Source organism: Myodes glareolus, chromosome 2, assembly GCF_982192425.1.
Source record: "Myodes glareolus chromosome 2, mMyoGla1.1, whole genome shotgun sequence".
In the NCBI taxonomy this organism is placed as follows: domain Eukaryota; kingdom Metazoa; phylum Chordata; class Mammalia; order Rodentia; family Cricetidae; genus Myodes; species Myodes glareolus.
In genome coordinates, this window is record NC_142027.1 from 110,706,269 (window position 1) to 110,732,645 (window position 26,377).

Genomic DNA, 26,377 nt, shown 5'->3' on the forward strand with positions numbered 1-26,377 from the left:
TGGTGTGAGCCTGGCCCCCCCCACAGTCCCTTTCTGGGTGGCTTCCCTGGCGGGTACCCACAGCCCATCACCCTAGGGGGTGCGTCCCAGCAGAGCTGGCGCCCTTCACCTTAGAGGATGAGGCGATGGAGTAGTAGCGGGCCTGCAGCCGTGGCAGCAGCTCGCACAGGTGGTCAATGGGTGGTCGCAGTGATGGGTAGTCTTGGAGAATGGCTAGGATGTGCCTCCGGGCTTCCACCACCCAGCTCAGGTACAGCTCCTGGGGAGATGCAGAAGGAAGGTGGGTGACCCGGGATGTGTGACGGGAAGGAAGGCTGGGTGAGGGTGTGGAGGCGGAGCGTGCAGGCTCACCTTGCCCTCGCCTGAGGACGACGCCATCTTGTGCAGGTGCTCCTGCTCTGAGGGCTCCGAGGCATACTGCGCCAGCTCATAGAGCACATTGGTGCGCGGCGGGTTGGTGATGTCCAGATAGTAGGTGAGGGCCGTGCGGTAGGTGGTGGGGCAGGGGAATGGGTGCTTCTTGTTGGACTCCTCTGCAGCAGAGAAGGGGGACTGAGTGAGCGGTTGCCCCCTGAGGCAGGGCGGGGTGTCATAGGGATGGAGGTGCTGCAGGCCTTTGTAGCAGGAAGCTGGCGCTCCAGCCTGCTCTCTATTGCTTCCTTCGCTCTGGGGGACAGCTCAAACTTCCGCCAGGCAGAAGTGTCCAGCAGAGGGATCTAGCCATTGTAGGCTGCCGGGCCTTAGAGGAAGATAGTGTGTGTGTGTTGGAGGGTGGTGCTTGAACAGAAACCAGCTCCTTCGGTCCACGTGTTCTAACTGCAAGTCACTAAGAGCCAGGACGTGGGCGGGTACTGTGTCCACAGTGGAAGGCCCTGGGATTCAGCAACATCCGGTACCTGCTCACTGTAAAGGAACCTAGAAGGTATCGAATGTTGCCAATCCCAGGCCTTATATTTACCAGTGGGGCTGGAGGCCCAGGAGCAGGGAGGCAGCAGCCTGTAGCCACAGCTGTGGAGCCTGGGCCTAAGATACAAGGTTTGGTTTAACAGCCCTGGTCCAGGAGGATATATGGCTGGGTGGCTTCCCTAGCTGCCTGGCTCTTGGCCTCAGGTGTCCTCCCTCTATAGCTATAACAGGGATAGAGGGCTAGACCTCCATGCATAGTCTTAAAGCATGGGGCCTTAGCACCCGGGTCACAGGCTAGAGCAGAAGCTCAACCTTCAGGCCTAGTCAAGGACCGATTGCAGGACTCACCATCAAGATTGTTTAGAGACATGACGACATCCAGGTCAGCCCCCAGGATCTCCCCAATCTGGTTGACCAGGGTTGAGTCGTTGGCTGGGTACACGGCCACATGATCTCCAGACTCATACCTAGAATGGAAGCGCAAGGCTCAGGAGGAAGCGAGCAGATGACTCTGTGCCAGGCTTGCCCCAGGGGAGACGGGAGGCGGCAGATACCTGATCTTCGAGTCTGAGATGTCCAATTCCAGGTGCATTAGATGCCGCTCAGTGCCCTGGTTCAGCTTCCGGTTGGTGGTAACAGCAGCCAGGAATGGATTCTTGGCATCGAAGGGGCTGATGGAAAGGAAGGTCATGAGTGATTGGCTTGGGACTTGCTTATACTAAACACTGGGAGCTAGAGCTGGTGGGCAGGCGGAGGGACATGAGGGAGCCAAACTGAATATGGCAAGGGCTGAAGTGGGCAGAGCAAAGGGACACAGACAGGAAAGCAAGCTGGCTCTGTATTCTGCCTATGGGGGGGCTGGGCCAGGGGGTGGAGCCACCGTGGAAGCTACCTAGGTTCTGAGATATTTACATAGCACTTGGCTTTCACACAGAGACCACAGGGTGGCTACGAGTGGCAGATGGAAGAGTCTGCCCCAGCAGGATGGCTGGCTTGACTCAGGGCAACAGATGACTGGGGAGGTTCAACATGAATAATCTGGGCAGCACCCAGGGATACATAGGTCAAAGTGAGCAACATGATTTGGACTTTTTTGGGGACAAGGTTTCCTGTAGCCCAGGCTTTGGATCCTCCTTCCTGCACTCCTGTGTGCTGCGCTTGAGAATGTGCCCCCACACTCAGTTTGTGGAGGGCTGGGGACGGAACCAGGGCCTCACACATTAGGTGAGCACTCTGTCAGCTGAGCTGCCATGCCCAGATAGCTGTGGATTCTAAGGAAAGGAAGGGGGCTTCTTGCCCAAGTTTGATCCGCCAGAACTGGCTCCCGAGGCCTCAGTGGGGAGCAGTGCCTGTCCCTTGGGCAACTTGTGCCCTTCCATATAGAGGACATGACGGTGCAGTACCCCACTGTGCTCACTCAATAATGACTGGAGGGACACACATCTGCTCGGGATGTGGGTACAACAGGGACCCCAGGACTGTCAGCTGCACTTTCTTCCTCCACTTACGGTTTCTGGTTCTCGTAGCTCTTCAGACGGCCTATCTCACCCGTGTAAACCTTGGCAGTGTCAACGTTTTCGTGGACCACGAGCTCATACTGGCGAATGCTGGGAGGGGAAAACCAAGGCTGGGGTCAGGGCTGGGAGGAAGGGGGTTGCAGGGCCAGTCATAGCAAGAAAGGGTTGAACTACACAGTGGTCATGGGTGGAAGACATACGACAGCAGGACACAGCGGACCCTGTAGCAGTCAACAGAGAAGCAAAAGGCAAGGGAAGGGCTGAAGCTGACCCCGAGAGCCTGAGAGGATCAACAGGTGGAACGGAAGTCAGTGTCCTGGCAATGCCACAGGACAGGAAGGGAGACCCCACCTCACCCCCTTACCTGGAACAAGGACCTCCCAGATCCTATGCCTGAGCTCTTGACATCCCTCCTCACTAGAACCCCAGGGCCACCCACCCCAGGCTCCAGCCGTGGCCTTCCACTTACCTTGACTCCTCCCCAGTGGCTTCCACCCCGAAAAACTCGCACACAGCTGGCCAGAACTGCTCCCTCCATGTGATGAAATCTTCTTCCAAGCTGGAGAGAGGAGAGGCTTAGCTGGACTAGACACTGGCTAGACACCGGCTCCTCACCCTTGTGGCTCCCAACCCTGCTGGGGGAAGAAGGGTGGCCCATACCCAGGCTGGGACCCATGCAACTGGGGTGTGGCACTTACTTCCCATCATCATCACCAAGGCCCAACTCAAAGATGCGCTGGGCGCCAAGTTGCTCCAGTCTCTGATCCACGTACTTGCCCATGGAATTGAAATGCTCATAGGTCTTGTTCCCAAGGCCAAACACCTGTGGGGACAGCAGGGAGGTTCTGAGGCCAGGACTTCAGCCTGCCCAGTGGGGTCTGATGACCGTGGGGTGGGCTGAACCCTGCACTGGGAGCCTCGGCACTATGGACACTGAGAAGAACAACCGATTACTTTATTTAGGTGACCTGCAGTCCACAGATGGCTTCTTTTATGGCTAGCCTTTACACCTCAAATCTAAGTGACCAGCTTAGCTGGCGGCTCCAGTCCTCCTTGCTTGGCCAAATTATATTGTTCTGTCCCTCATCCAGTAGCCAGTGTCCTGTGCGGTCAGCTGGCAGCAAGGGAGACGCTCTGGAAGGGTGAAGCTACACTACAGGAAGGATAAGGCTCTCTGCTGGAAACCCCTGGCCTGTAAAACGGTGAAGAAACAGATGGGGCAGATTGCACAGGAGGATCCTAGGGCTCTGGGGAGGTGCCACACACAGGCCAGTGTGTGCCCAAAGGGTTCTGTGGAGACTCACAGCAAACTTGACCCCAGTGAGGTCCACGTCAGTCTCTTGAAGCCAGTCATAGAAGTCCTGGGCGTTGTCGGTGGGGTCACCCTCACCATACGTGGCCATGCAGAAGACTACCAGGGACTTGTCGATCTCAGGCAAGCTGCTCAGGTCAGCCTAGAAAGACAGGGGTGTCACCACTATGGCCTGAGCCCACAGGTGACGGCAGGTGGGAAGGCCTTGGTCCAGACAGTCTCCCACGCATTTCAAATATATTTAAAAGGAAGTCTGGAGATGGAAGACCTTTGTGGCAGAAGAGTGGAGTGGGTGGAAGGGAAGGAGTGGGCACTGGGGGAGGGGGAAGCTCTGAGAGAAGACTCACCTTACAGGGATGTCTTTTCAGTTTGCAGGGCGGAGCGGGGAGGGGGATGCTACTGATGAATATGGGAACCAAAGAGGCAGCTCCTGAGCCACCCGCTCCTCCCTTCTACCGTGGCTGTTTTATGCGCTATACAGAGCCACCCCATGTAAGGGAATGGAGGCAGGCAGTACCAGGAGAGTAAGCATGGTGAGTTGGCAGTCAGGGGCAATAATGTTCCTGTCCCTAACTGTTAAGAACATGGCTGGGATCTGCCATATTCTATACAGGCTTAAGAAGAACGATATCAGCCAGGTGGCTTATGGATATAAGGAAGGACCCCATTGCCCCTAACTGTGGCCTCTGACCAAATTCTCAGCCTCTCTTGACCCCTCCCTGGTTCTATCCCCACTCTTCCCTCAGCTGTAATGCACAAGTTATTAAGAGCCTCAACATACGGTGGGCTTAGAGCTCTTTGAGATGACCCCACCCAACACCTTCCATAAACAGGAAGAGGCAACCTGGGGTCCCTCACACTTGAGAAGCAGGGTGGGGCACACTCACCAAGTCATACTCTTCAGGGTCTGCGGACATGCCCCGCATCCCATAGCGGTGGGCATCCTTGGATAGTCGGTTAGCAAACTCCTCAGCAGTTCCCGTCTGGGAGCCATAGAATACGATAATGTTCCTTCCCTAAGGGAGCAGGCAGACACACGGGTGAGTAAGTGCCCAGGATAGAGCAGCCCCTAAGTTCCAGGAGACACAGCGCAGGCCTGGCAAGTGGAGCCCTTGTGAGTCCTCTCGGTCCTGACCTCAGTTCTTCACTGAATCTCTTGGGCTGATATCTGGCTGTCACAGATGTGGTGATGGAAGAGGACTCCAGCTGGAGTCCTCAAAGTAATGTCACACACATCGTAAGACCATCCTCAGACACTGGAGAAACCACAACCTAATATTGAGTATAAAAAGGGAAGGGGGCCAGGCGGTGGTAGCGCACGCCTTTAATCCCAGCACTTGGGAGGCAGAAGCAGGCAGATCTCTGTGAGTTCGAGGCCAGTCTGGTCTACAAGAGCTAGTTCCAGGACAGGATCTAAAGCTACAGAGAAACCCTGTCTTGAAAAAACAAACAAACAAACAAACAAACAAAAAAAGGGAAGGGGACTAGGAAAATATGGATTAGCTGATCTCCATCTTGCTTTACATATGTATATATCAATAAACATAACACACAGTGGATGTGGTCCTTTGGCATTTGTGGGGGTCCATAATCTCCTTCCATACACAAGATACCAAAATCTGCAGGAGTAAAGTTTCTTGTACAACATGGTGAGGCAGAGACTAGAGAGACGGCTCAGTAGTTATGAGCACTTGCTGCTCTTGCAGGGGACCCAAGGGCAGTTCCCTGCACCCACATCAAGTGGTCCACAACACCCTGTAATTCCAGCTCCATGGATTGAACTATCTCTGGCCTCAGTGCATACCTGCACTCTTGTGCACAACACCCCCCCCCAACTAAAAAATAATAAAAATATGGCAGGTGATGGCAGCGCATGCCTTTAATCCCAGCACTCAGGAAGCACAGGCAGATGGATCTGAGTTCTGGACTACAAAGCAAGTTCCAGGATAGCCAGGTCTACACAAAGAAACCCTGTCTCAAGAAACAAAACTATATATATATACATACACATACATATGAATATGTACATGAGCATATATATGCATATACACATATGCAGATCTTAAAATAGGCATTTACATAGAGGCTACATCTATCCTTTATACTTTCAATTTTAAAAATATATTTTCTTTTCTTTCTTTCTTTCTTTTTTTTTTTTTTTTTTTTTGGTTTGGTTTTTCGAGACAGGGTTTCTCTCTGTAGCTTTGGAGCCTGTCCTGGAACTCACTTTGTAGCCCAGGCTAGCCACAAACTAACAGAGATCTGTCTGCCTCTGCCTTTTGAGTGCTGGGATTAAAGTCATATGCCACCATGCCCAGCTTATTTGTATTTTGTGTGTATGTATGTGTGCATAATGTGTATTCAGGAGTCACTGGAGGTCAGAGGTATCTGATCTAAAACTGGAGTTACGGGTGGTTGTACGTCACCACATGGGTACTGGGAATTGAACCCGGTCCTGTGCAAGAGCAGTGGGCACTCTTACCACTGAGCCATCTCTGGCCCTCTTAAATTTTTAGACAGGGTGTTACTATGATGGCCCAAGTCGGCCTCAACTTTTGCTTTTCCTGCTTCACTTTTCTTACTGCTGGGATTACAGTTGTACATCATCATTCTGGCTTTTAACGTACCAACTCTGTGTGTGTGTATGTGTGTGTGTGTGTGTGTGTGTGTGTGTGTCAGCAGGGACCTGTGGAAGCCCGAGCTGGGTGTCATTCCTCACTGGTTTTGAACAAGGCCCCTCACTGCTCTGGAGCTCAGATTAGGCTATGCTTGTTGACCAGGGAGCTTTGGGAACTGGAAGCATATGCTACCCACTCTGGCTTTCTATGTGGGTTCTGGGGAATGGACTCAAAATTGTAAATATTGACAAGGGGGGGGGTAGGTTCTGACATTTTAGTTTATTCAAGACAGTCAAAGTAAAAGCAAAGCCCCTACTGCTGTGATAAGATCAGGATGCCCTTAGCACTTGGGCCTGCTGGTTCCAACAGCCCTCAGCCCTCCATCAGGCCCTCTCCTGGGCCCCCTCGGTGCCCACCAAGGCCAGACTCTACTAGGAGCAGAAACAGGAATCTTACCGTTTTCTTCATCTTTTCCACGAAGCTGCTCTCTTTGACAGATGAAGTCCTGAAAAACAAGACAGTCTGATGGGGGACTGATGCAACTTACAGGATGGGTGTGACAGGGTGTGGTGCCTGGGGCAGTTTGGGGACATTCCACAGGCTAGCCCCTAGTGATGAAGCTAGGAGTGGGACTAGTCCAATCACTCCTCGTGTCCTCAGATCCACCAATGAGCTTACAGAGGACAGCTCTGAGTCCGGCCTGGTCATCTGCCTGTGCTCCCTTCCCAGTGTCTGGCCCCTCTCCATCTTCTGTCCCTTTTCTTCCTTTGCCATCACCTCAGGCAAACAGAGCACAAGCTGAAAGCCTGAGACAGTGAGCCAATGGGAAAGTCTATCTCAGAAAGTGGGGGTGTGGGGGCCTGCAGGGATAACTCAACAATTAAGAAGGCTTGATCGCAGGCATGAGGACAAGCGCTTAGACCTAGCAGCACATAACAAGCTGGGCATCCTGCGCACCAGCCTCTGTCCGTGCACACAGCTGCATACACTTACACAAAACAAATACGTAAGATTTAAAAAGCAGCATTTATGGAACCCGAGGTGGCGTCTGGTATCTACACACCTGTGCACTGTGTGCATGCTCATGAACACCCATCCTCATACAGACACACGCAAAAGGAAATAAGGACAGCTGGGCGGTGGTGGTGCACGCCTCTGATCCCAGCACTAGGAAGGCAGAGGCAGGTGGTGGGTGAGTTCGAGACCAGCCTGTTCCAGGACAGCCAAGGCTACACAGAGAAACCATCTTGAAAATAAACAAACAAAATGGGGGCCCTGAGTAGAGAGACTAGTGTGAGAGAAGGTCTTCTGGAAAGAAATTCCAGATTTTGCTTCTCTGGCCAAGTCACTGACTCACCATGCCCTTGTGAGTAGACACACGGACTTGATGCCCCCTGGACTTAGCCTGGCCTCCCCTGACCCCTTCCCACAAACCCCTACTGTCCTTCAACACAGAATTTGAGCTTCCCCAGAGCAAGCTTTCCCTGCCTCCCTGCAGCATCAAGGTCACCATTCTCAATAGGGCACATACATTCATGGAGCACTTCCCACCCCATATTCAAATCGCTTCCCTTGAGGACTGGCTTTAATAACCAGGAGGTATCTGTGTGTCTGCCTGGCACTTGGCAGACAATTCAAGGCTTTCCTACATGGCTGCTCCAGGTCTCCCACCCAGCATCTGGCAGGCAGAGGCAGACAGAGGCCTCTGGGGATAGTTCCCACTCCTGACCCTTTCTGGGCTGAGAAGCCAGCTCCTGGCTTTTCCCAAAAGACAGATGTTTCCATAGAAGTCACATCTCCAGCTGGGATAGGCAGGGCGTGAATGGGCACTGTGCCAGGAGCTGAGGGTGAGGACTAGAACGTGCCATCTCTGCCTTCCAAGGGCCTGGCCTGTCCTCTGAGCTGGAGCCCGGGAAAATCACAGAAGAGAAGCCACGTCAGAGGCAGAGCTGGCTGCAAATCTAGGTCCTGTCACCACATAGGCACGTGATATCTGGTCCTACTAACCAAACTTGACTTCCATAGCATTCCTGAGCCCTGCCAGGCACCTAGAACTTTGGTGACACTCAAGAGAACAAAGGTCTTGGAACGTGAACAGCTGTCTGGGCTAGTCTATGATTTTAGACACCTAACAGCCTAAGGTGGCACAGGGCCAAAGGTGCGATGCCCACTGCCAGAGAGACAGGAAAGGCTGGGCTCCATTCTCTGACAGCAAGTGGCTCTCAAGAGACAGAGCAACAGGATCCCAAGGGCACAAACTAGGGACTGCTAGCTGGGAGTGAGCAGGACAGGGCCTGAGGCTAGTCTCCTGCTGTAGGTGAAAAGGGCCAACTCCAGGCCAGCTGGCTCTGGCCATGGTGAGGTGAGAGCCCCTGACCGACAGGTTTGCCTGGAGACACTCTCCTTGACCCTGGAAACACAGCCATGACACCCAGCACTTCTTGTGGGGGAGGGGGGTGGCAAGAGGTCAGCCTCAGGTGTTGTTCCTCAGGAGCTCTGTTCAGACAAGGTCTCTCACTTGCCTGGAGCTCACCAAGCAGGTTTGGCTCACTGGGCACCAAGCTCCGGGAATCTGCCCACCCATTGCCTGCCCGGCACTGGGAATACAATCCTGCCTCCATGCCCAGTCTTTTCACACGGGTTCTGGGGATCAGGCTCAGGTCCTCACACTCATGTAGCAAGCACTTTACTGGACCACCTCTCGGCCCAGCGCCTGCCCCTTGATTAGCTTCGCTTTGGCCCTGCGAGACAGGAAGAACTCTCCGTCTGCTCCCCTCACTCATTCGGATTCGGATTCAGCAGGGGCAGTGGCCTCGGGGAAAACAAGAAGTTAGACCCTGAACAACTGCACTGTGTCCCTCCTGGGCAGCCCTTGCCTGGGAGCAGCTCCCAGCAAGTCCAAGGAAGCAGACCTGGTAGCACCTATCCGGGGGTCAGCTGGACCCTAGTCCAGGAAGTTGCCTCTCCCTTTGGCAATGGATGGCAGCCATGTGCCGCCTGCCCACAGGCTACCCGCACATGCACATCCACACTGGGGCTGGAACTGACCTCAGGGTGGGCTCGTCCGGCGGAGATGAGTATGCACATCCCATGATGCCCCTGTTCCCAACAGGGATTAAGGAAAGAGGAGGGTCCCACACTGAGCTCTGTTGCAGCTGGCTGGGAGCCAACAGAAAGGAAGTTCAGCTCTGTCCATTCTCAGTGTGGTGGAGTAGGCGGCTTGGGCCCAGACACCCCAGAAGTCCTCTCAGAATCCTCCGGCACCTCTGCCTGCCTCTGTCCCCATGAGCTTGTGAACTCTGCAACATCTGGCAGCTCCAGCGGGACTGAGACTGCAGCCTCCCATGATCCCCTGCGGCTGGGGTAACACTCCCCCCCCCCCTGTATGGACTGAGGGAAGGAGAGAACATTTCCACCCCCCCACTCTGTCTCCTTGGTAACTGTTTATATCAGAGCCCCGTTCCCCACACCCTCCCCCTTTCCCATTAGGAGAAAAAAAGGATGGAGAACAAAGCTGTCCCAGCCCTGACACAGACGGGTGCAGGTTGCAGCAATAAGAACCAAGCCAGCCATCGCTGCTGCCAGAGTCCCAAAAGACTCTGGGGACATCCTGGGCACTACAGGGAGATATACTTTCCCTTCCTGCCCCATGCAGTGGTGACAGCCAGTACAAGATCTTAAGGAACCCCTCTCCTGGTACCCAGGCATAGAACCCAGAGTCCTGTGCAGGTGGCAGCTGGCCCAAGTTGTGGGAGCCCAGATACCACATGGCTCCACAGCAGAGCCTGAAAGGTTCCAATTAGTCCCCCACCCCCACCCCTCCACTGGGAGCAGGCGCCTCTGAAGTCAGCTGCAGGCCACTAGAGTGGGCAAGAGGAGAGGAGGGGAGGGGAGGGAAGGGGGAAGCACTGAGTCACTGGGTGAACCCAGATGCCTCAAGGGGGTGCATTTTTATGTTCCTGTCCCAGGCAACAAGGAGAAGCACTTCTGAAAGCTGAGGCAACTCAAATTAAATTTTCTGTGTGGCAGAACTGATTCCTCCTGGGCTATCCTGCTGCTTGGGAGGGACCTGGGAATCTGCTTTTGAACTTGCAGAGCCTGCCTGTCTGGCAACTAATGTCTCCGGGCTGCAGGGTGAACAGGCAGAAAGGGGGGTGAGGATGAGAGTCAGACATGGTGGCAGCAGGAGTGGGACAGCAGGTCCCAGCAGGAGGAATGGTCAGCCTCTCCACTGCCAGAAGGTCTGTGCAGAACTTAGTGAAAAGCAGACAGTTCTCTTCAGGGTCCCACCCCTAGGAGAGCTGCTTCAAAGGGAGCTGGGAGACAGCCAAGGGCAGGTGGAGGGCCGACAGAGGCCTCAGGTCAAGACAGAAAAAGGGCTGGGCCTGGCGGCAGTACACATCTCTGTGTATCTCTGAAAGCAGCATTTTGGAGGCTGAAGCATGAGGACAGAGTTTAAGGCTAGCCCAGACTACAGAGTAAGTCTGTCTCAAAAAACAAAACAAAACAAAACAAAAAACCAAAAAACAAACAAAAAAACAAAGCTAGGGACGCAGCTCAGTGGGCAGTGTAGTTGACTCCCAGGCACGCAGCCCAGCGATCCACCCCAGCACCAGAGACACTGCACAGGGATGGATGGCGTGCATACACTTGTAATTCCAGCACATGAAGGTGGAGACAGGACAAACAGGAGTTCAGGATCATCCTCTGCACTGGAACATAGCAAAAGAACCTGTCTTTATGGAAGGTGTCACAGGTACTTTACAAAGAGTTTCGATGTAGTCATGTCTTAAGCTTGATTGTGCATACAGGACTGAGTTGAGTATCACCAGATTTTTCATCAAATTGTGCTGTGCTCAAACATATGCCTAAAATAAACTATTCAAGGTCAGACTGCCTAAGTTTGAACCAACCCTGGCTACTTCAGGATTCAGGACTTGAGCTGAATAAACTAAATAAACAAAATAAACCCTTTCCTACCAAGTTCCTTTTGGTCATGCGTTTCATTACTATGAAACTGTAAGACAGTCATAAATGACTTACTAGGGCAAAGTGCTTTTCTTGCAGTTATCCTGAGGCAGACCACATCTGGAGGGTCAACAGGAAGGGCAGAACCCATTTGATCAGAGAGTAGAAAAATGTAGGTGACCTCAACAGGTGGCAGCAGAGGTCCCGGACGTATGCTTGCAGACAGACCTCTTCAAGCCACTTCTGGGTCACGCATGGTGCCCTGACTACCCTTCACATGGTAGCTCCCTCCTAAATGTCTTTCCCTCACTTTTAAAATAAGTTTTTGAATGTATTTTAGTGTTTTATATGCATGAGTGCTTTACCTGCATATATGTATGAATGTTTTACCTGCATATATCTGTGTACCATGTGTGTGCCTGGTGTCTTCCAAGGTCAGAATAAGGCATCGAGTCCCCTGGAACTGTGAGCCACCGCGTGGGTACTGCGAATCGAACTTAGGTCCTCTGCAAGAGCAGACAGCTGCGCGCGCGTGCACACACACATGCACACACACACACACACCCTGCAGCCACGCCTTTCTCTCTGAGGAACACATCTGGGTTACTAGTTTTGTGCTCACTGGTGCAAGGACATCTGTACAGAAAGGGTGGCCCTGACTGGAAGTGGAAAGAACCCTCTTATGCTCTTCCATCTGCTGACGCGCCAAGATAAAGACAGACGTAAGAGCTGCCTGCAGCCTTGACTCTGAGCAGTGCTGTGATTTCAAAGGCGGGCAATCCCAAAATAAAGGAAATAAAGGTCACTTGAGGAAACGAGAGTCTTTGTGGCTTTTCTAAACAAGCCCCGAGAGGGCACAATTGGCCAAATCCAGATTGTAGGAAACTATGAAACAACAGGCTGGAGTTTCTTTCACATAAGTGTTGCAAGGGAGGGACAGGAAGCCAAGAACTGCTGGAATGGATACTGTGCTTAGGAAAAGTTGCCATTCTTAAATATGCAGCACTAGAGTTCTACCTAGAGCTACGAGACTGGGAGTGGGGCACTTGGGGCTGACGGGACATGGATGACTGTGATACTGATTGCATAACTGTACATGTGTCAAGACTCAAACATGGGGCTGGCAAGATGACTCAGTGGGCAAAGGCACTTGTTGTCAAGCCTGATGACCTGAGTTCAGTCCCTGGGACCCATGTGTATAGTTAAGAGAGGGTTTTAGAACAGGGTGTGCCTTAATGGTAGAGCACTTTCTGAGTATGTACAAGAATCTGGGTTCCATCCCTAGCACTGGAAGAAAAACAAGGAGGATTTTATTATATGCAAATTATAACTGAATATACCCGACTCCTCGCCACAAAGAGAAAAGAATATAATGCACTATCAATTGCAATAAATGATTTTTAAGATATTGAATTAAAAAAAATTTCAACCTAAAAATCTAATGGCAAAGCTCTGATCAACTAATCAAGGAAGAGAACAAATGGTGCGGGAGAATTGTCTGTATTCTGTCAATCATATTTTAAATAAACGCTGATTGGCCAGGCAAGAAGTATAGGCGGGAAAACCAGACAGGAAGTAGAGGTGATGCAACGAGAACAGGAGAATTCTGGGAAGGAAGAAGCTGATTCCTCCCAGTCCTGAGCAGACCACCAAGGAAGCAGGATGTGACCTGCCAGCTAAAAAAGGTACCGAGCCATATGGCTAAAATCGATCAGAATAATGGGTTAATATAAGTCATAAGAGCTAATAAGAAGCCTGAGCTAATGAGCCAATCAGCTTATAACTTATGGAAACCTCTGTGTGATTTTCTTTGGGGCTAAACAGCTGTGGGAATCGGGCAGGACAGAAAACCCCAACAAGTCAGCCCCTCATGTTACAAACAAATGTCCTGATGAAGTCTAAAAGGAGAGTTCAGGGAGACAACAGTGGGTAAAGTGCTTGCCTGCCACCGAGCCTCACCTGGAGTTCAGTCCCTGGAATGCACATGGTGAAGGGAGAGCACTGGTTGCTGAGAGCTGTCCTGACTTTCGTTACACGGGTCCTGGTGACCCTATCTCGGGGTCCCATGATTGCACACCACTTTAACCCTCTGAGCCATCTGGGATTCTGGGTATGTGCCACCACGCTTGGCCTAACTTCTATTCTCTTCTCTCCAGCCATGCCCCACCCCTATTGCTTTTGAAGATGTCAGTCTGAACTCTGGCTTTCCCTCAATTCATAGTCCTAACAAGCCCTACCCAATGTTCCAGGGGGATCCCCAAACTCTTCCACTCATTCTCCCCAAACCTGCTCCAGCCTACATGTCACAGCCAACACCCTCCTATCTATTCTAGGCACTGAGAGCCCAATCATCAACTTTCATTATGTTCTCCTCAGGGGCCTCTCCTGGGGCAGTATCACCTCCCAGGGACCACATCCTAAAATGGTTTCTTCAGCCTCCTTCCTGCACTTGCCCGCCCTCTCCCTTCCCTATTACCTGGATGTAGCCATTGTGAAATCAGTGGGGTTTGCCACTCCCATAGCCCTCTGGTATCCGGTCCCAACCTGCCCTTCTAACTATACTTTCCACACTCGCCTGCTGCTCCCCAAACGACCCCAACACCTCTACCTATGGACACCATCACTGCTGCCCAAATCCTGCTCTGGCTCTGGAGCTAGATTCATGCTGCGACCCTTTCTAGAACCCTTTTCTCACCCCGAGTTAAAACCAATCCCTATCTCTTGGGCTCCCTAACTACATACACCTTTGACCCCAGGGCAGTGTACCTCAGAGGATCTATGTACAGGGCTATAGCTGTTCTGTTCTGGTGCTTTCGCACAGATGTCTACGACTGTGAGCCAAGACTTTCAAAAGCATCCACCACCTCTACCTTCTCTTTGTACCAGACAGGCCTGGGATATACCACACTCCATTCTGTGGTATATTCTCTCTCAGCAGGAATTCTGCCCAAGAAAAGAGTTGAAATGAAAATTCAGGGCAATGTACCCTCTCTCAGCTCCAGGAGGGGTAGACTTTCTGCCAGTGATGCTGACCTGGCCCAAGTAGCAAGTAGGCATTTCCAGGCCCTGGTGTCTTCACTGGGCACACATGGTCAGTAGCAATGGGACAGTGTTCAGAAGTTCAGGGAGCTAGCTACATTTAGATCTGTGGGAGGGCCACAGAGGTTTAAACTCCCAGGGAGAGTCACCTGGGTACCCAGGGGCACCTCCTGACTTGTATACCTCTCCGTGTTTGGAGTGCTTGCTAGCCAGATTGCAGCTGGCTTGCTATTTTGGCTTGTGTAAACATCCACACCCTTGGGGATAGGGATTCAATTAAGTCTGAGAGAGCATTTGCTATATCTGCACAAAGCTGCCCGCCATCCTTTTGGTGCTGAGCATCACATAAATCAGGTGAGGTGGTGCACAACCATAATACCAGCACAGAGTGGGTGGAGGTAGAAGGAGCAGAATCCAACACAGCAAGTCAGATGTTGGCCTGGCTACGTGAGACTTGCCCTCAAAAGATAAGTAAGATCAGAGATGACTCATGAGTGAAAGCACCTGCTGATGAGCCTAATGGCCCTAGGACCCCCAAGACAGAAGAAGAGAAATGATTCCTGCACACTGTTCTCTGCACCACGGCACATATCTACACACACACACACACACACACACACACACACACACACACACACAAATTCATGCATAACCTAAGCTCAATGGTTTGATGCTCCATAGCATAGAACGCAACCCCCTATATTAAGACCTTCAAAGACTTTATGACATCATTTCTAGAAGTCACCAGAAGCAATGATAAGAATATAATGATATGCTGGGGGAGGGGAAAAGAGAGAAAGCCTTTAATTCCGATACTTGGAAGGCAGAGGCAGGCGAATCTCTATGAGTTCGAGGCCAGCCTGGTCTATGGAGTTACAGGATAGCTAAACTCTATATTGAAAAACCTAAAATAAATAAGTAAGTAAATAAGTAAGCAAAGCATGAAAGACCAGGAGACACATGCCTTTGATCCCAGAAATGTTCGGGACAGAGAGGATCACTGTGAGTTTGAGGCTAGTATGGGTTACATTGTAAGACCCTGTCTCAAAAAAAAACAAAACAAAAAAAACCCAGCCAACCATCTAAGTCTCTACTTCCTAAATGCTGGGATTAAAGGCATGTGTCACCTTGCCTAGAGACCCTGAACTCTTGTTCTTCCTACTTCCATCTCTCAAGTGCTGGGATTACAGGTACGCACGAACCATCAAGGCTGGCAACTTTTGGTTTTTGAGACAGGGTTTTGCTGAGACCTTGCTCTGTGGCTGAAGCTATCCCCTGAAAAATGTTCTGCATCTCATATTCTTTCTTGTGGAGCAGCGGGACTCCATTTTACAGATGGTGGAACAAGGCCAGCTTGGAGGGTGGGACCAGGCTACTGGTCCCTTTATCTCCAGGTGGGCACATTTTCATCACAAACAGTGCTCCCACCCCAAGAAGATACCCAGGGCCAGCCCAGGCTGGAGAGACTGGATTCCAGTTCGCCAGTTCCTCCCTTAGTCCCAGTAGCCTAGGTGTGGCTCTACCCTCCGGACAGGGTCCTGAGTTCTTATGCTGAGGGAAACCCTTTCCTGCCCTCCAGGAATGTGGCTCCCCGTCTCACCCCAAAGTTGCCCAGCCACCAGGCTGGGAGGACAGCTAAGGGTGCCACCCGGCTTAGATCAGGGCTGCAGCACAGGGACCTGCTTAGATGAGGCACCCTAGGGTATTTTAGAACCTGCTTCTACAAAGTTCCGTCCATCGCCCTCGTCTCTCCGCTGTTCTTTGCTTTTGTTTGAGACATGATCTCATGTAGCCCAGGCTGGCCTCAATTTTGTTGTATGGCTGAGAGTGACCCTCAACTCCTGATCCTTCTGCACCCATCTCCGAAGTGCTGGGACTATAGATGTGCTCCAGGCTTTTGACTTTATTTTAAAATTACATTTATTTCTAATGTGTGTGTCTGTGTGTGCGTGAGAGAGAGAGCGTGCATGAGTGCATGGTGCACAAGCAAAATGCACTTGTATCAGAGGACAGCGACAGAGCCAGTTCTGTCCTCTACCTTGTGGGTCCTAGGAACAGATCTCAGGTTGCTGGCCTTCCTTGCAAGCAAGTGCCTTTACCCAACGAGCTGTTTTCCTGATCCTATTTTTTGTTTTTGAGGCACGCTCTCTGCTAAGTTGTACAGGTAAGAAGCCTTCAGCTTACTCTGTAGATGAGGTGACTCTCTTGCCATCACGTTCAGATATCTTACTGCCCAGCCCAGTGATGGTGACAATAAGCAGGTGATGATGAGGCGGGGAGGCAGCTCCAGGTCCCGCAGCTTGTTCACAGAAGATGGTGGGACATGGGCCAGGCCACTGATCACTTCCTCTTCAGTAGGACACACTTTCACCACAAGCACCGTCCGGCCTCCACCCACAATGCATCCTGAGTAGCTGGATTCCAACTCACTTGCCCTTCCTGTGTCCCCAGCCTCCAGTGTAACCCAACCTGCAGGACAGGGTTCAAGCTCCCGTGCAGAGGCAAGTCTTAGGATGTGTCTCTTAGCCTAGCTCTGCTAGTTTTTAGTTGTCAGGCCCTGGGCCTGTCACTGCCTAGGGCGGGGAGAGAAGGGGCAGAAGGTGAACACCCAGTCAAACAATGCATATTAAGGCATTGCCTAAACTCCTTTCTACAAAGTACTTCTCACACTCTCAATAGTCTACTTTTTTCCTTCTGGTTTTTTTGGGGGGGAGGGAGGTACAGACTCAGATAGCTTAGGCTTGCACAAAGCTTAGCATGACCTTGAACTCCTAACCCCCTGCCTCCACTTGATTGCTTGGACCTGTGCAGGCCTCAGATTCTCTCACGCCATCTCAGTGGTCCTTAGGATGCTTGACTCAAACTAAACTTACACTCCAACACTAACACATGCAGCAGCAAGGAGAACTCAGGCCCCATGGGTAAGTTCACGTCATGACCTCATCAAGTGCTCAAAGAGCCCAAGAGAGTGGTGCTCTGGGCCACTAAGCAGACCAGGAAACAGAGAGGGAAAGATTCAACATCTCTGAAGGTTGGCCCAGCAAGAGACTATAAACTCAGTGAAGTCAGGAGTCTACTTCAGTTACAACCCCACACATTGGAAGGGTCTGGGAAACAGCAGGCAAAGACATCAGGAGACATTGGCTCAGAAAATCACTGATGGAGAAGGTAAGACTGAATCCAGTTCTGCTTTGTTTTTCCACATGCACGTGTGTGATGTGTTTCTTATTACTAAAGAAGACTTAAAGCATCATCTACCCGTAGGGTCACACCCCAAATTCAAACCCCAAATAGGGAACAGCCAAGAAGGACAAAGTGCCAAGGATGCCCACAAACGGGATGACCAAGGGGACTCTGAGGGACACCACTCACGTTGTTTGGATCTTGCTGAACTCTGGTACCTCTTCTTTCTTCTTTCTAAAGATGAACCAGTAGGTCAGGACTCCCACGATGAGAGAAAACAGAACCATGTCCGTCGTGCTGAAAAGAGACACTTCTTCGGCCACTGCCTCAGTCATGGTGGCACTGGTGTCTTTGTGAGAGTCCCCCATATCAGTGACAGAACTGTCAGGAGAGAGAAATGGCAGGTGTCAGAGAGAATGGGTAGAGTGGCCCTGAGGCTGGCAGAAGTACCCATCTGAACACTTCAGCGAGAGGGCTGCACGGGCTGACTCAGCAAGGTTTCAGTCCAGCAGCTACAGCCTAGGAAAGAGCCAACACTGAAACTACTTTGATGGTGTCAGCTCCGCCCCAGGGTAGGTTGAGCCCCTTAGCCAACAACAAGAATGGAAGTCATGGGGTCACAGTGTCCCTGAGCATCTCCAGCCCTGTAGGAAACATGGAGGTCCTTGTGCTCACAGTTTAGCACCAAGGAAACCAGGAAGGCTAAACACACACAGTTGTCTCTTCAAAGGGAAAGATATATAACCTGGTTTTTGCCCAGAAGGCTGTGAACGAATGTAATGACCTGGTGACCTCTGTGCTATGTGTATGGACAGGGCACACTGGCTCCCCCGACTCTTACATTTATTATTTATCTCAGTCGATCTACAATATTATCCTTTTGAAGACCTTACCATTGTTTACCTTGAGTCTGCTCCCTTAGTTTAACTAAATCTAAAGAACCTATCTTTATGGAAGATGTCATTTGTAGTTTACAAAAGTTTGAATATAATCGTGTCTTAAGCTTTGCTGAGCACATGGATTGAGTTAATTATCACCACAAAACTTTCTTCCAAATTGTATTCTGCTTAAAATAAGCTGCCTGAAGTTTGAACCAACACCAGCTACTGAGTTGAACCATATTCTCTTGCCTTCCCTGGATTGACACTCCGCTGGTCATGTTGTTTGCAGAGACCCCTGTACAACTCCACAAAGACAAGGAATGGGTGAAGACCCCAGCGGAGAGATAGCTACTTTACCGCAAAGGCTGGGCAGTGGAAGAGAATAGAGTCCTGAAAGTTGTCCTCTGGTCCCTACATGTGTGCTTTAGCATACATCCACTCATACACAAATAAAAATAAACCTCTAAAGCCATGGTGGTAATCCCAGTGCTGGGGAGATAAGAGGCAAGAGGACTCCTGGGGCTTGCTGACCAGGCAGCCTGCCCTAATTGTTGAGCTCCAGGCTAATGAGAGGCCATGTTTCAAAACCAGGTAGTTGGCTTTCTGAGGAACAATTCTTGAGGTTGTTCTCTCGTGTATACACTGTATTATACAGTCAACCCAGCAAATACTATAATATCTTGATGTCATGAGATAGGCTCAAAACACTTCCATAGTCTGTTGGACAAAATCACCTCCCTAAAAACCTATGAGATACTAAAATGTTGACTTTTCATATCATTGTAAAGTAAAGAACCATCTCTGCATTACACAGGAAGTCATCCATCACTGCCAAGAGTACGAAATGCTGTTCAGGTGACCCCGAGGGAGAGGCCAACTGGAAACACAGCCCTGGCATCTCCTGCACCCCGCCCTCCATGCCTTAGTCTCCATCCTCACGCTGCAGTAAGTCGCAATCCTAAGGAAAGTCTTTCTCGGTTCTCAGTCCTGGGGAGACACTGAGCCTGGGCTGGTCTTGGGGTGCTTGGCTGACCTTTTTCCAGCATGGAGACCTGGCAGGTAGGTAGAGCTGATCTGGGGCACAGCTGAACAGCATGAGGTCTTGAACCCTGAGCAGGCCACTCCTTCTATTTCCCCACAGTCCTGTGACTGAGCCAGAAATGCCTGAGTCACGTCTCGGCAACGCAGGACATTTGAAGTGGCTTCCTGTCAGCTTCCGTTTGCTGTCAAAGCCTCAAGGAAAACCCTGGGTCAGCCTCAATCTGAGGTTATGTGTTCTTTCATTCCACAACCCACTGGAACCAGCCTCCTCCTCGGATTTTAGACACACTTTTTCAACAGTGGGACTTTTATCCTGACATGTCTCACCGGGTGGTGCTGGGAATAGAACCCAGGCCTTCACACCCAGGGCTTCCCATGTGGTAGATAAGAGCTCTACCACTGAGCCATATCTCCAGTCCCTCACTGGGATTCTAGGCAGGCTCTAAGATTGAACACAGCTCCAGCCTCAGGTGGGAGTTACACTGTGGTGCTGTAGGGCTGTACTTCTAGAACACGCCCCCAGCCTTCATCCTCTGGTATCTGACTCTAAAGGATAAATTTAATTCTGCTGTCCTCAAGAACACTGTATTAAATATTTCAACCACACTACATATTCAGGGCTGGTTTTGTCTGTCCAACCTTGTCTTCGTCTTTGACAAGCCCACGCACCTTCTGTCAAATGTTCACAAAATCAGACCAAGAGGTGTTTAGGCCCTGCTTTGATGGAGGATTCTAGGAAAATCTGTCTCACAGAATTGGGATGAAACAGACATTCGGAGCCAGCTGCAGCCAACGAAGGTCTGCTCGGGGCTGAGATGCTAACACAGAGAAAGAAGCCTGCACTTGTACCCCTCTGAGAAGCAGCAGGCAGTGTTGATCAGCCAGACCCCTGCTTTCCAGATGCTCACAATGCCAAGTCACAAGGCTGATCGCACAGCTCTAAAGAGGTGCTTTCCTAGTGGGCAGTTCTGAAGATGGCAGAGTGTTGGAGTACAGGGACACTGGTATACCCTAAGTCCCCAAATCACATTCAGCCCACCTAAAGCGGCTTCTGATGGTCAGACTACTCCCTACATAGAGGTCCTTTTATTATTTTTTCATGTTTACTTTTTAACAATGTAGCTCAGGCTGGCTCCAAAGGTGAGATCCTCCTACCTCAGGTGGTACAGATGTGTACCACTCCACACCCGGAGTGACCGAATACCAATGACCAACTTGACAGTATTCAGAATCACCATGGAAACAAATCTCTGGACAAATCTGTGAGAAAGCTCCTAGATAAGGTTAGATGAGGTGGGAAGATACCTCAAACATGGGCAGTAATATTCCATGGGCTGGAGTCCTGGGCTGAGTAAAAAGGGAGAAAGAAGCTGAATCCCAACATTCCTCTGGCTCTCTTCTCTCCTATGGATGCACATGAGCCAATGTCTCAAGTTCCCATCACATCCTCCCATCACGACGGACTGCATCCTTGACCGTGAACCAAAACAAACTGCTCCTTTCCACAGCTTTGTCAGGTATTCTGTCACAGTGCCTAGCGTACCTAACACAGCTGGCCAACACTGTCACTGTTCTGGAAAGAAGGAATAATAAAAAAGTAGCCAGGCACAGAGACACACCCACTATCCCAGCAGGTGGCCTCTGAAGGATCAGGAGTTCAAAGTCTTCCAAGGACAGCCTGGGCTACGGGACCCTGACTCAAAAGACTCTTCTTCTTGTTTAACCATTCATCTTTGTCCATCCTCCATTTCCTCAGCTGGGCAGGAATCTGTGGTCTTTCTTGGTTGGGGGGTGGGCGCGGATGTTGAGACAGGGTTTCTCTGTGTAACAGCCCTAGCTGTCCTGGAACTCGCTCTGTAGACCAGGCTGGCCTCAAACTTCCAGATATCCACCTGCCTCTGCCTCCTGAGTGCTGGTATTAAAGGTGTGCCCCACCACCACCACTTGGTAGACTATATAGTCTTGACTCTGAACTCAAGAGAAGTAGCCAGGTTTGGTGGTGCAGCAGTGTAGACTCACTGAACATTTTCAATCAACATTCACTAGCATGAATAGCCAATAATTAGGCTGTCCAACTGGTCTACCCTTCCCTGGAGCGGAGTTGCCATCTTTGCCTTTCTAGGTTTGTGGAAACTGGCCAGCTGGTGAAAGGAGGAAGATTAATGATCAAGCCATAATGTGTGGTTAACCCTCTGAAGTTGTAGGCTCTATGTCTGTGATTTAGCCAACCTCAGAAAATTAATCCAGGTGTGATGATCATGCCAGGTGTGATGATCTCCTGCCTAGCAAGGAGATGCACGAGATCTCTGAATGCAAGGTAGACAGCCCAATTATTGTCTATTCATGCCAGTGGATGCTGGTGGGGGCTTCCCCAGTTTCCTAAAGAGCCTAAGAGGCAAAAACACAAGGGCTCAGACCCTTGAAACAGCTCAGTGGGTAAAGACACTTGCTGCCAATCTTAGAACCTGAGTACGATTTCTAGGACCCACTTGATAGAAGAGACCTGGTTCCTGCAGGTTGTCCTCTGATCTCCAGATCTGCACTGTCACATAAACAAACTGATATACTAGAAATGAATTTAAAATTTTGGTATTGTTGTTTTGAGACAGGGTCTTCCTCTATGCTGCTCTGGCTGTCCTAGAACTCGCTCTGTAGATCGGGCTGGCCTCGAACTCACAGAGATCCACCAGCTTCTGCCTCCCAAGTGCTGGGATTAAAAGATGTTTTTTGTTTGCTTGGTTGTTTTGTTTTTTAATATCAGAAAGATTCTCTCTTTCTCCAGGAGACTGTTTATGACACTGGAGTACAAGGTCATCCTCCACTGAGCATTTTTGCAACTTCTGGTCAGTATACAAGATTCAGGCAACCCGGCACTCAATGCAGGATGAGTCAGTCACTTGTACAAAAACGGTAAAGAAGAGAGAGGCAAGCAGCACTGTCTGGTGCAGAATAGTGGTCACTATAAATAGCCTAGTAACAGTCATTAACAACTCACATATGCCTAGACAAGGGACCCGGTGTCTACCCTGCAGTTTCAGGGAGGAGAGAGGGTCCAACCGCTCAGCTCACAAAACTCTGCCAAGATCTGGAGGCTTCCAGAGGGCTGAAAACTTTAAGAAAACAAATTACAGTATTGCCTAATAAACAGTTCCCCTGCCAAAAGTTCTCAGAAGAACCATTCCCCCAAGGCAACCTGCCTGCAGGCTGACTGGGAGCTGTGGCCAGGCTGTCCAGAAAGGCTGGCATCTGAACCCATGTGCTGCTGGTGTGGTACTGGGCTTTCCTCTTACGGGGTTCCTCCAGTGTGCTGTTGGTGTGGATTTCTTTGGGTCAGGGCTTTTTGAATCAGTTATAGTAGCTAGGTTTTTTTGTTTGCTTGGTTAATTTGGTTTGGTTTTTCAAGACAGGATTTCTCTGTGTAACAGCCCTGGCTGTCCTGGAACTCACACTAAAGACCAGGCTGGCTTTGAAATTTCTGGCTCACAGAAATCTGCCTGCCTCTGCCTCCCGAGTGCAAGAAAAAGGTGTGCACCACCCGCTCTAGTAGCTTTTTTCAAATGTCAGTTTATGTCATTTGCTACTTTGGGGTTCTTTTTAATCATGACTTACTGAACTTTTTTCTTCCTTCCTTCCTTCCTTCCTTCCTTCCTTCCTTCCTTCCTTCCTTCCTTCTTTCTTTCTTTCTTTCTTTCTTTCTTTCTTTCTTTCTTTCTTTCTTTCTGCCCTAACCTCTCTCTTCTGCTTCTGGGTTAAGTCCTATTATTTTTTTTAATGCATGTATATATGTGTATGTACATGCAATGTGGGTGCAGGCCCCTGCCAGTCCAGAAGCAGTGTAGGATTCCCTTGGAGCTGATGTTACTGGCTGATGTTACTGCAAGTAACTCTTGAAATGAGCTCTCTCTCCAGTTCCCTTAAAGACTTATTCTTGCTCCCACAAAACTCTTAGGCTCCCTCTTCCAACATAAATCCAGTTTTCCTCTTGTTCAGACTGGAGAGTCTAAGGTTCTATCTTCAAGCTCCTTAACTGACTATTCAACTCCTCTCTGGGCGCAGAGCTGAGGATGGAATGAACCAGTTCTGGTTAGCTTTAATTGTCCTGCTAACCTAGCCTACAGTCACCTGAGAGGAAAGCCTTCATTGAGGAACTGTTTAGATCAGATTGGCCCCTGGGCATGGCAATGGGAAATAGTCTTGAGTGCTGATTGATAGAGGAGAGCCCAGCCCACTGTGGGCAAGAGGTTCTCTTGGCAGTTGGCTGTATAAGAAAGATAGCTAAGCACGAGCAAGCAATTGAGCCAGGAAGCAGTGTTCTTCCAGGTCTCTGCTTGGGCTTCCTGCCTGAGTTCCTGCCCTGACTTCTGTCAATGATGGACTGTGTGGGAACTGTAAGGTAAAATGAACACTATCCTCCCCTAAGCTGCCTTTGTTTGGAGAGTTTTAACACAGCAGCAGAAACATGGGGCAGAGCCAAGGGTCTCATGCACACCAGGCAACTGTCATCCCTAGTCTTTTTTTTCCTTTGTTTTTTGAATGTCTCATGTAGACCCAGCTGGCCTCAAGTTCAGTATGTAGCTGAGGCTAGCCCCAAATATACCTGGCTCCCTCTGTCATTTTCATCAGTTCTACAATCTGTTTGGTTCTTTTTAATATCTTGTGTTATCCTCCCATTGGCATTTGCCTATTACCTTTTCTCGTTCAAGTTCAGCTTTTCCTGGTTCTTGGATACGGTGATTTTTTTAAAAATCGTATCCTGGACTAAAAACAAAACAAAACAGGGTCTCAAGTTAGGCAGTGGAACCTTTAATCCCAGCACTTGAGAGACAGAACTAGGCAGGTGTCTGTGAGTTCAAGGACAGCCTTAGAGAAATTTTCCAAGTTTGTGAAAATAGTTTTGTGATTATCATGCCCTTCCTGTCTGCAAGCACTGCACTCAGTGTTTAAACCGCGATGCCACCATCATGGCGATCAACACAGTGCTTTATAGGCTCTCTCAACTTCACCACTGTCCATCTGTTCTATAGACTTCAGAACCAGGAGCTGAATATCCAGCCTGTCCCTCTCTGCAGCAGCTTAACAACATGGCATGGCAAAGTTTAGCATCACCCAGGCTGGCTTTGAACTTCTGGTCTTCCTCTGCCTTTTGGGTGCTGGGATCAAAGGTGTGAAGTGTCTTGTTTATGTGGTACTGGGGATTGAGTCCAGAGCTTCTTGCACACTTGGCAAGTCCTCTGCCATCTGAGCTGCGTGTGCAACACTGGTCTGATTTTTTTGTGCTCTGTGTCCGATGGAGACCTCTCTGAATGACTGGCTTCAGCAACTTTAGTAAACACTGAATGGCTCTGGAAAGTTGTTTTTGCTGTAAACTTGATTTTCTTTTCTGAGATATGTTTTCTCTGTACAGCTCTTGGCAGTCCTGGAATTTACTCTGTAGACCAGGCCGGCCTCAAACTCAGAGATCCACCTGCCTCTACCTTGTGAGTGCTGAAATTAAAGGTGTATGTCACCATGCCTGCCCTTGATTATTTTTTTAAACAGTATTAACCTAAAATTACCTGTGAAGATTATATTGCAATAAAGTCAATCAAACAAAACAAAAATGGTATAAGTTGTAAGTAAGGTGAAATTTTTTTATACAATTTCTGGATAGTCACGAGTGAGGTGGGCAGTAGTGGTGCATGCCTTTAATCTCAGCATTTGGGAGGCAGTGGCAAGTAGATATCTTTGAGTCAGTCTGGTCTACAAAGTGAGTTCCAGGACAGCCAGGACTATTACACAAAGAAACCCTGTCTCGAAAAATTAGGGGAAAAAAGAAGTAAACCGTGAAATGAGATCTCCATTCCATTTAAAAGAACAATAACGCCCCACACACATATACATCCCCCTAACAAACAAACAAACAAAAACTGGAGTTGGAGAGATGACTCAGCAGTTAAGAGCACTGGCTCCTCTTCAAGAGGACCAGGTTCAATTCCCAGCACCCACATGGCAGCTCACAAGTGTCTGGAACTCCAGTTCCAAGGGATCCGACACCCTCAAGCAGACATGCAGGCAAACAAAACAAACAAACAAACAAACAAAACCCAATGCACATAAATAGGAATAAATAATTTTAAAATGTCAAAAACAACAACAAAAATGCTCTATTTTTCTGAGCTCAAATCACAGTTCCAACAGAGTTCTCAGATCTAGACATGAGCACAAGGGAAATCCTTCTTCTTTGTTAGGACTGGAACCCAGGGCCTTGTGACAAGCACTGTGTCACTCAGCCACCCCTCCAATCGCTCACTGAGTTACAACCCCTAGTCCAGGAAGGTCCCACATTAAAAAAATTCCCTTGATTATACAACTGATGACTTTCTTATAATGTCTCATTGGAAGCAACTGATCACCTGAAATTCAAAATAGGCAAATACCAAGATGACAAGCTAGGTGTGTGGGGGGGGGGGAATGGGGGGGGTGATGGCATGCACCAAACACTGTCAGAGGCCAACCTGGACTGCATGGCAAGTTCCAGGCTAGCTGGGGCTATCTGCATGTCTTTACTGACAGACCAGGAAGCACAAACTCGTCAGACTGGTTGGAATATGGTGAGAGTTGAGTGAGGAGCAAGAGGCAGCATTTGTGGACGGGAAGGACAGTTGGTAAGACTTAAGCTCGACAAAGGCCTAAGGCCTGACCGAGGGACCTTAGAGGTCTTAGAGCCCTGAGGAAACAGAACTGGGTGAGCAGCGTCCAGATGAGAAGTACACTGCAGGAAGTTCAGTGTCTATAGCTCCTGTGCCAGTCCAGCCTGAACTTGACTTTAGCATCCCAGAGAATGCTTTTTAGTCAAGTGACCAATGATGGCCTTTCCCCCACATAACAGGGCTTAATTTGGAACCGTATGACTGACACGTGGCTAAAGGGGAA

General features: G+C 49.9%; 1 protein-coding gene across 2 annotated transcripts in view; it reads right to left on the reverse strand.

Annotated features, from left to right (window-relative positions):
• Positions 1-26,377, reverse strand: part of Por (cytochrome p450 oxidoreductase) — a 44,308-nt gene that overhangs the window by 1,309 nt on the left and 16,622 nt on the right. For both annotated transcript variants that reach the window (XM_048433846.3, XM_085682276.2), the window contains exons 2-12: positions 17,733-17,924; positions 6,810-6,858; positions 4,623-4,751; positions 3,728-3,877; positions 3,122-3,246; positions 2,893-2,982; positions 2,415-2,513; positions 1,461-1,577; positions 1,255-1,373; positions 352-533; positions 110-259 (exon numbers count right to left, since the gene is read on the reverse strand). In XM_048433846.3, coding sequence (XP_048289803.3) covers positions 110-259; positions 352-533; positions 1,255-1,373; positions 1,461-1,577; positions 2,415-2,513; positions 2,893-2,982; positions 3,122-3,246; positions 3,728-3,877; positions 4,623-4,751; positions 6,810-6,858; positions 17,733-17,911 — 1,389 coding nt within the window. In that variant the 5' untranslated portion in view covers positions 17,912-17,924. The remainder of the gene's footprint in view (positions 1-109; positions 260-351; positions 534-1,254; positions 1,374-1,460; positions 1,578-2,414; positions 2,514-2,892; positions 2,983-3,121; positions 3,247-3,727; positions 3,878-4,622; positions 4,752-6,809; positions 6,859-17,732; positions 17,925-26,377) is intronic.